Source organism: Pantherophis guttatus, chromosome 2, assembly GCF_059756535.1.
Source record: "Pantherophis guttatus breed Tessera chromosome 2, ASM5975653v1, whole genome shotgun sequence".
Classification (NCBI taxonomy): Eukaryota; Metazoa; Chordata; class Lepidosauria; order Squamata; family Colubridae; genus Pantherophis; species Pantherophis guttatus.
In genome coordinates this window covers 260,859,186-260,871,309 of record NC_142064.1, presented here as the reverse complement: position 1 = coordinate 260,871,309, position 12,124 = coordinate 260,859,186, and the positions used below count along the sequence as shown (strand labels likewise).

Here is a 12,124-nt window from a genome sequence, read left to right as displayed (position 1 = left end):
TTTGGGGGTAGCGCTACATGAAGATCCTTCTTGTCACAGTTGTTAAGTGAATCACTGCAGTTGTTAAGTTAGTCAAATGGTTGCTAAGTCAATCTGACTTCCCCATTGACTTTGCGTGTCAGAAGGTCACAAAGGGTGATCACATGTTTCGGGGGACCCTGCAACCATCATAAATAGGAGCCAATTGCTAAGCAACTGAATTTTGATCAAGTAACCATGAGGATGCTGCAATGGTCATAAGTGTGAAACTCTGTCATAAGACACTTTAATGTCTATATACATTAAAAATGAGAAATGCAGCATCTCTGCTCTTCTGGGGAATATTTAAAAGAGACTTAGATGTGCATGTTCTGTAAATCAGAGGGCATTCCAGAAATGAGGTGCTACCACTGAAGAAAAAAGATAAAGGATAAAGATAAATCTTGGTAGTGTCCATGTCCCTTCGGGGACCCCATTGTGACTAAGAAAGCTGTGGGAAGCTACCTCCCTCCTAGAAGGAATGAAATATTTTGAGAAATCTTAAAAGAAAGGCAGGATAAAATATTTTCCCTAAAAGAGAAAAATCTTAAGTGAGACAGAAACTCAGAGCCTCAGCTCCCCCCCCCCCCAAGCAGATACTGAGCAAGGATAGTTTTAGAAATGGAGATTTGGTAATCCATTAAACAAAATCCTACCCAAAAAGCCCTTGAAGAAAGAGCCTAAGATGTTCCCCACCAGATCCCCCTACTCCTAAACAGATTTCCACCCCCCAAGTTGGCCCGAGACTGCTAATTACTCTTTCTTTTGCCTTAAGGGTTAGGCTTAGAAGTCAGAGAAAGGATTGTAATTTCTACCTTCCCCTTTATCTGTGAGACATTCTATCAATTGCAGCATTAGATTTGGGGTTGTATTAAGGGTCTCTCCCAGTCTTTCATGCCAACTTCACTCCATCCTGCCCCAGAAATGTTTTTCTTCTTCCCAGAAAAAGCATTTTCCCCTTTAACAAACTGGTTGGATCGATAATAATTGATCGGGAATCCGTCCCGTGGATGTTTCTTTCTCCCCGGGATTTTTCAATATCTTTCCGTTTAGCACAGGGGTGGGGAACGGTGTCCCTTTTATGATTTGCCAATTTCAACTCCCAAAATTCCGGAGCCAGTTGGCTCCGTAATTCTGGGAATAATAATAATAATAATAATAATAATAATAATAATAATAATAATAATAATAATAACAACAACAACAACAACAACAACAACAACAACAACAACAACAACAACAACAACAACAACAACAACAACTTTATTGTCATTGTACGTGTATACACAGTATACCCATGCAACGAAATTCACTTAACACCCAAAGACCAGGTCCAACACACATAACAATCCCCAAACACCCCCCCCACCCACCACAAATTCCCCACCCCTAAACCACCCAAACATCCACACAACAGACCAAGTAATGCTGTCCAACAGCTCACTGATGGTGGCCCTTTAGTTCATTTATGCAATTATAGCTCTGGGATAAAAACTATTCAGAAAACGTGAATGGTCAATCAATCACTCAATCATTCAAAATAGAGCTGGACGGGACCTTGAGGTCGTCTAGCGCAGCCCGTTGCTCAAGCAGGAGACCTGATGTCATTTCAAGCCTACAAGTGACAGTCACAAAGAGGCCATGGTTCCCCACCTCTCCTTTAGCAGAACTTTGGATCAATAATTGATCGGGGGGGAGGGGATCCCAAGAATGTTGGCTTCTCCCCAGTTTTTTAAACTTTTTTTTCTCTTTAACAGGATGCTAGGATTAATTGCAATTGATCCGTGGTTCGTCCCAGGGATGGTTGCTTCTCTCCAGTTTTTAAAACAATTTTCCCTTTAAAGAGCTGGTTGGGCCAAGAATAACTGATCGGGGCTCCGTCCTGGGAATTTTTGCTTCTCCCCAAATTGTTCTTTTTAAAATACCGCAGTTCTTTTTTAAGAAGCCAGCGAAGCTGAGCACAAGAGAAAGAACAATTCATCTCCATTTCCCGCCTAGGCAGAGCCGAAAAGCGGTCACCTGATTCCCAGGGAAAGGCGCGAAAGCCACTTTCTCTTTCCTTTTGGAGGCGGCGATGGCGGCAGAAGCGCCCTTGCAGGATTTGGTGGGAGAAGCCACCTGCTCCATCTGCCGGGACTATTTCCAGGACCCCCTGCTCATCCCGAAATGCGGCCACAACTTCTGCCGGGGCTGCCTGACCCGCAGTTGGGGGACGTCGAAATCAAAGGCTTCCTGCCCCCAATGCAGGCAGACCTTCGCGCCCCGCAGCCTCCTCCCCAACAGGCAGCTGGCGCGGCTGGTGGAAGTGGCCGGGCGATGCGGCGGCCGTCCGGGCGAGGAAGGAGGGAGCCTCTGCCCGAAACACCGGGAGCCCCTCAAGCTCTTCTGTAAGCACCACCAGACCCTCATCTGCGTGGTCTGCGACCGATCCAAAGAGCACAGGGGCCACTGGGTGATCCCAATGGAGGAGGCTTTCCAGGAATCCCAGGTAGGAGTCAGCCAGGAGGAATCGCTGGGGAGGGGCATCCAGATCCTTGGTCTTCCTGGCAATCCTTAGACCAATTTACTTGCTTCCTCTGTTGTCGGCAAACTGGGTTTAGCCTGGCGCAGATGCCAGTGAGAACCAGACTGGAGAGGCGGTTCAAGGGGCTTTTATTGAAGTACTCCTCAGCAGCTAAAGGAGCCAAGACCCCAAACCATATACAAATTTTATACATTAAGGAAGCTAATCACTCATTGGTTCCTTCACACTTCACTTTTTTTATATTTTTTATTTTTTTGGAATAGTAGTGTCCCACCCACCATTCCTTCCTGGTCTTATTATACACTCATCTGCAGCTTTCTGCCTTGGCCATTCCTTTAACAAACTTCCCCAATTCCAACCTGAGACCTTCACCTCCTGCTTTATCCACTGAGACTGCAATTTTCTGAAGACTGATTTACCATAATTCTCGGCTTAAAACCATTCATTTCATGAATGTTCAAAGTTACAACGCTAATGAAAAAAGTGATTTATGACCGTTTTCACACTTATGACCATTGCAGCATCCCTGTGGTCACTGATCAAAATTGGGACGTTTGGCAACCAGCATGTATTTATGACGGTTGCAGTGTCCCTGTCTTGCTTAGCAACGGAAATGGCCTGTAGGGAGAAATAGGCTCCCTTTGCCAGCTCCCTTTCCACATTTCCTCTAGAGCAAAATTGTCATGGATTCCTTCAAAATCTTGAGTGCAGACCCAAAAAAACACTCCTGCTGGATCAGCCCAAACTTTCATTTCTCAGTGATGCTTCTGGGATGACTGCAGCCAGGAGACTCAGGCAGCTCACTTTAATGCCCTTGCAGGTAGTCCTCGACTTAGAACCATTCGTCTAGTGATTGTTTGAAGTTACAATGACAATGGAAAAAGTGACATGTTTTTCACCCTTCTGATAATTGCAGCATTCCGTGGTCCCATGATAAAAAATTTGGACGCTTGGCAACTGGTTGAATATATCTTTTAACTAGGTCGTCCCTCCGATGTGATTGTTTACCGAAAAGAAACTCAAAACTTGTATTTTTTCTTCAGATCCAGGTTGAGGATTGCCTGAAGGCTCAAAAGGAGCAGAAAGTAAGAATATCTACATACAAAAGGGACACAGAAAAAACAGTGCAGGAGAGGCTTGTAAGTATTGATCCAAGGGTGAGGAGTTTCTGAGCTAATAGGAAGGAGAACCCCATCCGCCATCTTTGATGATAGGCAGCCTGTTTGTAAGTACAAGTTCTGACTTAAATGAAATTCAAGCTGAAGACGGTGTTAGGGCACAGAACTTGGTCTTAAAATGGGGACTTAGATCTCACCATTGGCTGAATGAGTCACAGTTGGATTAAGTGCATTTATCCCATGAGCCGTGTTTTATACAATGGGTTTGGTTGCCATACTAAATTAATGCAAACCATATTTCATCTTATTGAAAAAATTGCAAAATCAAACATTTTTCTGTCTCCTTTTTTGAAATCCCTTGATTAGCAAGAAAATTTTCATGAGAGATCATTTAAACTGGAACCTTTTTTTTTTAAAGGAAACCTTCCCCCCCACCGCCCACTGCGTTTTTTAATATCAAATGGTTTTTTTCTCCCTAGGAAATTCTCTCACCTCACTTTTGGATTCTGCAAGGAATCTGTTTAATTATTATAACAAAATTAAAATAAGTAAAATAATTAAAATAAAATAAAAGTATGCCTTTTGTCTTATCTCTTTCTTGTTCTAGGATCTCGTTGGAAAAGTGAAAAAAAATGTAGTGGCTGAATTCAGAGAGCTACAACTCTGGTTAGAAGGACAGGAGAAGCTTCTGTTGACTAGAATGGAAGAAACGGAGAAGGATATTGTGGCAAGAAAGGAGAAGGGTTTGGCCAAGCACATGGAGGAACTGGGCTCTCTTGACCATCTCATCCAGGAGATAGAAGAGAAGCTTCAGCAGCCAGCCAGCAAACTCTTACAGGTCAGGCAGGAAGTTCAGATCACAGAATCTTAGGGATTCTAAGGGACCTTGGAGGTCTTCTAGTCCAATCCTCTCTCTATGTTAGGAGTCCTTATACCATCCCGAAAAAATGGTTGTCCAAACTATTATTGGAAGCCTCCAATGATGGAGCACACAGAACTCGGGGAGGGAAGTGGCCCACCAAATTTCCCCATGTCTCATTAATCCACAGAGTCAAATGTTCAGTTTCCAGGGCAATTCCTATTGTTTATAATCCACACTACTTTGAAGATCTTCAAAAGGCTCACCAGTTACTCCCAAACAGCCAGAAAGGAAATAGAAATAGAACACAAAACGATAAGACGGCCTTCCAGGTGTTTTTTACCTTTCACTTTCTTTCCCTTCTTTTTATCAATTCTGGCTTCCTATCAAGGTCTTTTCCAACCATGTAGTACAGAGGTGTCAAACTCCCAAATTGTATACGTAAATACCTCTCTAAAAGATGTGAACAGCTGGGAGGGAAAGCAGTGGGATTTTTAAAAAAGTACTTTATATATATCTTAGAGTCTGATTGTCCAGGCATTTCACTGATTTATTTTGTAAACGTAAGAATTTAATTTTCTGCTTAGGAAATGGCTCCTTTCAGTGCTTTGTCTCTTTATTTTTTAGGACATTGGAAGCATCATGAAAAGGTAAGTAAATCCACCCTTTTCTTTACAGACTCAGAGATCAGCAGCTCCTCCAGTAGTTTTCCTATTATGGAAAGTTCTGTTTGTATTTAGCAGTATTTCAATGTAAAGACAACGTACTGTATTTCAGGGCTTTTTAGGCATTTCCTCAGACAGCGGGAGTATAATTAGCAATATTTCATATGATCAATTATTGTGGCTGGTTGCACAGTCAGCCAGATATTTAGATTGACTTTGGCATTTTTAGCCACCTATTGAGTCCTTCCCAAGAAGAGACAGATGTTTTAAAAGTAGCTGTAAGGTCCTGCCTCCACTCCCCAATCAAGAAAATTCGGACTCTTGAGACAGCAGCATTTCAAAAGGGACCTTTTATTGAAAGGGAGTGATTGCAAGACAAAAGCAAAGCAGATCCCCTTAGGCAATTCTGTTAGGATAAAGGAGTTAGAAACCCCTCCCCTCAGTCAGATGTTGAATGAGCCAATTCACAGGTGTGAAGATCTTGTGAAGAAGGTTATCCTGTCGGTTTTTTGAGACTATTGTAACTGTTTGCTAACAAATAGTCATCAATTGAAGGTTACTTGTAACTGCATTCATCTCTATTCAATTTCATTGCATTACCTTTAATCCATCAAGATCAGTTTGAATGTTATATCCATCTTCTAACTGATTACCTACCTCACACATATTAGTCATCAGCCATTGGGTAGGATACAGTTCATTTATTTTGGCAAGAGATTCACAAGACATTTCAACTGAAACTGGGTCGCCATAGTGCCCATATTTGAATAGCTAGCCAGAGAAATGACTGAAGCCTGAGGCCTTGTCAGTCAACAGGAGTGCTGATTTACCACCAGCTTACCAGGTACTTAGGATCCAAGGACAGGGTAACACAAGAAAACGACAATCAATGACTTAATAGCCAGCCATCAACACCCCACTTAACAACTAAAAGCCACACACAACCAAGCACCACATAAATACGATGCATAGAACAGCCCAGTGCACACATTTGTGGACAAGGAGAGAGACGTTCCCTGAGGATGGGTTCCAGCACGAGTCCGAAAGCTCAGAAGACAAATCCTCTGGTGACCAACCCAGATTGGATCCTGTTGCTAGCCAATCCTCAAGCACCATCTGATGGTTTAGAAAGCTTCTTCTATTGGCAGGTTGATAACGGTTGCAGGAACTGAGCATGGTTAGTCTAGTGAAGAGAAGGACCAGGGGAGATATGATAGCAACAGTGTTCCAATATTTGAGGGTCTGTCACAGAGAGGAGGGGTTCAACCTGTTTCCCAAAGGACCTGAAGGCCAGATGAAGAATAATGTATTGAAACTGATCAAGGAGGGATTCAACCTAGAAATAAGGAGAAATTTTCTGACTGAGGAGAATGAACTACTGGAACAGTTTTGCCTTCAGACGTTGTGGGAGCTTCATCACTGGAAGCTTTCAAGAAGAGGCCGGACTGCCATCTGTCAGAAACGGTGTAGGGTCTCCTGTTTGGGGGTGGGTGGGTGGGTGCTGGACTAGATGACCTACAAGGTCCCTTCCAACTCTGTTGTTCTGTCATTTTGTCTTGCCAGATATCAGGCAAAGGAAACATATGAGAATCCGGTGGATTTACTTCTAGAGCCGAAGTGGACAATCTGGGATTACATTGATATCACTGTGTTTCTGAACAGTATCATGAAAAAACTGAGAGGTAAAAAACAGCTGCAAATGTTTTACCCTGGATGACATTCTGATCCCGGAACATCCAAGGGAGATTCTGGGTTGCTGTCAGGGGGATCAAAGAGGAATCGATTTCAGGATCAGTGGAAGAGACACCCTCATTTCTCTGGGGAAAGGCCTCGTGTCTTGGCACCAGGAGGGGAAGAGGAGCTTTCTGGTTTCTCCCATTAAAGATGTACTACCTAAAAACGGGAAACATTAGCTACTCATAGCTGACCATTTACAGGTGGCCCTCGACTTACAACACTTCACTTAGTGACCGTTCACAGTTATAATGGCACTGAAAGAAGTGACTTGTAATCGTTTTTCGCATTTATGACCACTGTATCATCCCCACAATCACGTGATTTACATTTGGATGGTTGACAACAGGTTCATATTTATGACAGTTGCAGTGATCATCTTTTGTGACCTCCTGACAAGCAAAGTCAATGGGGAAGCCAGATTCACTTAACAACTGGGTTACCAATTTAACAACTGCAGTCATTCACTTACCAAATTTCTCACTTAGCAACATAAATTCTAGGCTCAATTGGGGGCATAAGACGAGACTACCTGTATTCTTTGTATCCTGAATCTTTGTGCACTGATCACTGGGGAAGCAGAATAAGCTTCCACTGAGTATAATGGAATATATGCAGGTAGTTTTTGACTTATGACCACAGTCGAGCCCAAACTTTCTTTTGCTAAGCAAGGCGCTTGTTAAGTGAGCTGTGCCCCATTTTATGAATTTCCCCCCCACAGTTATTAAGAAAATCACGGCAGTTAAGTGAAGAATGTGGTTGTTAAGCAAATATGGCTTCCTCCATAGACTTTGCTTGTCAAAGCTCCCCAGGAAGCTTGCAGAGGACAATTCCAGGATCCTGGGAGGCTGCAACAGTTCTAAGTGCGAGAACCGGTCATAAATCACTTTTGTCAGTGCCACTGTAACATCACTAAACAAATGGTTGTAAATTGAGAACTACCTGTATATGGAATTTATAGTAGTATATATTTATACCTGATGGGTTATATATAGCCACCAATGACATTGTGGCTTGTAGCTTTCCCTATTCCTTATTTCCTGATCTGAGGCCAAGGAAAGCAAACCAGGGAATCTGAGGGAGGCCCTTCTGTTGCTCCAATTCCAGTGATGAGATGCTGAATTCCTCCCTTTTCTTCCCCAGATACTCTGGAAAGTGGACTTCAACTACAGGAAGGTAAATATGAGTTATAAGAATTGCATTTGCTTGCTATTTTGAGCTCTGAGGCCAGTAACTTTAAGAGAAACATAATAGAGGTAACAAAAAAGAAAAATACAGGATTAGATACCTTAAAGACTATGACGTTCCAGTAAACGTTAAAGAGTTTATGATTTATGAAGTATTACTTGCTATTTATATGTACGCTGTGAGTTGATGTACAGGAGACAAATTCCCTTTGTGTCTGATCACATTTGGCCAAATAAAGTATGCTATTCTATGCTACTCTATCTTGCCCATTATGTATAATTTTGTATACATAATCTAGGAAATTGAAGTCAATCTTGGTGTAGAATGAAAGATCTGGGCAAATGGAAAAATGTGGCCTGGGAGTGAAAGGAACATAGAATTCCTACCAAGCTAATAACATCGTCTTGATTTTACTGCCTGAGTGTAAACTGGTGAGAGACCAGGTCTTTGGGAGCAGAGAAATTGGGTCCTTTGGGTCAAAGCAAATAGCCACGTTGGAGCACTAGGGTTGTCTCCATCTTGTGGGCCATCAGACTGATGAAAGCAGAGGTTTCCTGAGGAAGATTCTCCCCTTTTGTACATGCCTGTGATACCCTGATGCTTGTAGAGAAAAGGGCGGAGCTTCCTCACATCCCATCCTGTGTCCTAAATTACCTCTGGGGGATCCTTCAGACTCAATTCAGTTCAGAATTGAAACATGGCTGCCTCTTGCTCTGCCTGATCTTCTGGATTAATGCTCCAGGCAGAGTCCCTGTTCAACCTGGGCCCTCCCAGCAACTCACTGAAGGCAAAGCCAACCACTCTTCCCTCACAATCCCATTACTCTCACCTGCAAGATGGAAGCTAAAGAGAATTGTGCAGGGAGGCTAGAAAAGGTGGAGCACTATGAAGGGTTTGAAGGACTTGGTCAAGGGTCCACAAATCTTTACCATTGCGAAAGTTGGAGAACCCTGGACCAGGCAATGTTAGGTGTGGTTTAAAAGAACAATGAATCCTCCAGTTCTGGAGTGGGGTGGATGGGGGGCAGGGGACATGTTTGGAAGCTGAACTCCATTCTCACAAGAGGGTTAAACTCTTGGGAGTTGAAGACACAAACCAGGCCTGCAGCTGAAGCTCTTGTTTTTTTCCTTCCTTCCCTTCCCCCATACAGTGAATGTAATTCTGAATCCAAACTCAGCCAATCCTGACCGCCTTAATGTCTCCCAAGATCGAAAAAGTGCCAGAGGAATTAAGCCAGTTAAATGAAAATATTGTGTCTCAGACGGCAAGAGATTTGAAAGACATCCTTATCTCCTTGGCTGTCAGAAGTTCTCAACAGGGAGACATTTCTGGGAAGTTATTGTAGGAGGTACAGCAGGATGGGCTGTAGGGGTTGCCAATAAGCCACTGAAGTTAACAAAAGCTGATGTGCAGACCAGGCGCTGGGAGTTTTGGAAATGGGAAGGGAAATATGTGGCCATGTCTCAGTCCAAAAGCTTTAACCTGGTCCTGGCTGAGGAGCCCACGAGGATCCGCATCTGTCTCAACTGCGAAGGGGGACGAGTGAGTTTTTTTGATGCCAGGACTGCAGCTCTGCTCCATACATTCTCAGACGCTTCCTTGATTGGAGAGACCCTTCTGGCCTCTTTCTGTTTGTTCGAAGGCGCCTGCATGACACTCCCCTAAAAGAAGGGATAACAATAGACAAAAATTTGGAAAAGTCTCTATTTACCAAGCAAGGATCTCTCTAAGCCTTTAAAGCAGAGATTCCTTAGCTTTTTACTACTTCAGCTTCCTTTATTGTTCTATGCCTCCCTGATCAGTCAATCAGTCATTATAAAGGAATAACCTGATCATCATTTCTATTTGTCTGGATAAAAAAAAAGAGGTGTGCTAGGAGCTTTATCGGTGTTAGCATTGTGTGTTCAGATGTATCAGTATTAAAGATACTTTACAACTAAACCTGTCAATCATTATTTTATACGTCTGTGACAGCTCTCCATCCCATTTATGGATCATGCTTGTTTGTTTCATGTTAGTTGCAATCAATGATTGTTTAGGTGTCCATAACTCGGTATATTCTGTAATCTTTCCCTTCTTTTTTTTCTTTCCTTCCCACTTTTTATTCCCTTTTTCTTTTAACACATAATTGTGATAATCCAAAAAACCCTAACAAATATTACACTCAGTGTAAACTTTATAGCCTCACAGGTTTTTTTTTTTGTTGTTGTTACAAATCCTAGTACTTTTTCTATCTTTTTATACTTATGTAGGTTATCTAGAACAATCGGATTTAATTTAAGTTAATTTAATTTATTGAATTTCTGTGCCGCCCAATTCCCAAGGGACTCTGGGCAGCTTACAGCAAAAAAATAATAATACAACAAAGAACATAAGAAACTTATTAAAAACATTTTTTTACTGATTGGAAGACTGATTGTAATTTTATACAGTAGGTGTCTCATGGATTGTAGTTCCCTCTTTTGCAATTTTATGCCAATAAATTTATTCAGTAATCAGCCCAAAACGCTTCGATATTGAGATGGGCGTCAGATCCAGTTTGATCTACTGGTTAAGGCACCTGGCTAGGAAGAGGAAGACGGTGACTTCAAGTCCTGCCTTAGCCCTGAAAGCCAGTTGGTAACTTTGAGCCAGTCATTCTGTCTCAGTCCAATCCACTTCACAGGTTTGTTGTGGGGAAAATAGGAGGAGGAAGATGTGTTTCCTATGTTTGCCACGTTGAGTTATTTATAAAAATAATAAAGGTGAGATACAAATAAATAATGAGAGTGAAACTTAACACTAATATGGTGACACTGATTGCTAACAGCAGCTCTCTGGAACATCTCAAGGCATCTAAACTGAAGACTTGACAAGTTGCTGTTGGCAAAGGTGCAGGTGAGTTATCCAAACTTACCTAATACAGGTAGTCCTCGATTTACAACCACAATTGAGCCCCAAATTTTTGCTGCCAAGTGAGACGTCTATTAAGTGAGCTTTGCCCCATTTTAAGTGCATCATGAGGGGGAAGGGAAGGTAAAGGAGGTTTTGACAGGAAGGAGGAGACCAAGAGAGAGAGATGGGAAGAGGCAGCAGAGAAGGCAAGTGGGGCCTCCTGGCTCATCTGGCCTCCACCCCATAGAATGAGGGGGGAAGCAATACATGAAGATAGATGGGAAAAGGGGGAGAAAGGAGGGTTGGGAAAGGTAGGGAGAAGTGTGGGAGGAAAGACAGAAAGGAGGAGGGAGGAGAAAGATGGAGAGAATCAAGGAAGGAGCAGAGGCAGCGGCAGGAGAGGCTAGCAAGCAGCAGGAAGGAGAGAGGAAGAAGGACCAACCAGACTTCTGACCACCACCCAACCATGTGATCCGCCTGCTGAGGAGACAGCACAAGGATCCAGCTGGAAGGACAAGATAGCAGAGTCCAGCTGAGCCGGGCAAGTGGGAGGATCCAAGTGGATGGGCAGCCACATGATGGATTGTAAGAGGGCAAGGGGGACCTGGTCCCCAGCGACCCTTTCAGGGGTGACGCTACATCACCATCTTTCATGTCACAGTTGTTAAGTGAATCACTTCCGTTGTTAAGTTAGTGACACAGTTGCTAAATGTGAATCTGACTTCCCCGTTGACTCTGCTTGTCAGAAGGTCACAAAGGTTGATCACACGACCAGGGGACCCTGCAACCGTCACAGATATGAGCCAATTGCCAAGCGACTGAATGTTGATCATGTAATCGTGGGGATGCTGCAATGGTCGTAAGCGTAAAAATCTGTCATAGGGCACTTTTTAATGTCTATGTGCATTAAAAATGAGACATGTTAAAATGCTTGTTTATTTGACTTCACAACCTACACATGGAGAGCCACTGATCTAATGATTAAAATTAAATTAAAAACATAATTAGCAGTATTTGATGCTGCTGGCTAGGTGGCTCAGTGGCTAAGACGCTGAGCTTGTCGATCAGAAAGGTCAGCAGTTTGAATCCCTAGTACAGGTCTTCTCCATGAATGAGCAGGGGGTTGGACTAGATGACCTCCACG

The 12,124-nt window shown here is 43.0% G+C and overlaps 2 protein-coding genes across 2 annotated transcripts in view; both read left to right on the top strand.

The window, feature by feature from the left end:
- Nucleotides 1-2,021: 2,021 nt before the first annotated feature.
- LOC148115703 (zinc finger protein RFP-like) lies at nt 2,022-2,575 on the top strand. Its single transcript, XM_087885223.1, has one exon. The coding sequence runs from the start codon at nt 2,093-2,095 to the stop codon at nt 2,573-2,575; it is 483 nt and encodes a 160-aa protein (XP_087741349.1). The 5' UTR covers nt 2,022-2,092.
- A 5,490-nt stretch (nt 2,576-8,065) lies between these two features.
- The window catches only part of LOC148115701 (E3 ubiquitin-protein ligase TRIM39-like), a 36,087-nt gene continuing 32,028 nt past the window's right edge, over nt 8,066-12,124 (top strand). Inside the window, exon 1 of the mRNA XM_087883976.1 lies at nt 8,066-8,094. The gene's annotated coding sequence lies outside the window, so the exon portion shown is untranslated. The remainder of the gene's footprint in view (nt 8,095-12,124) is intronic.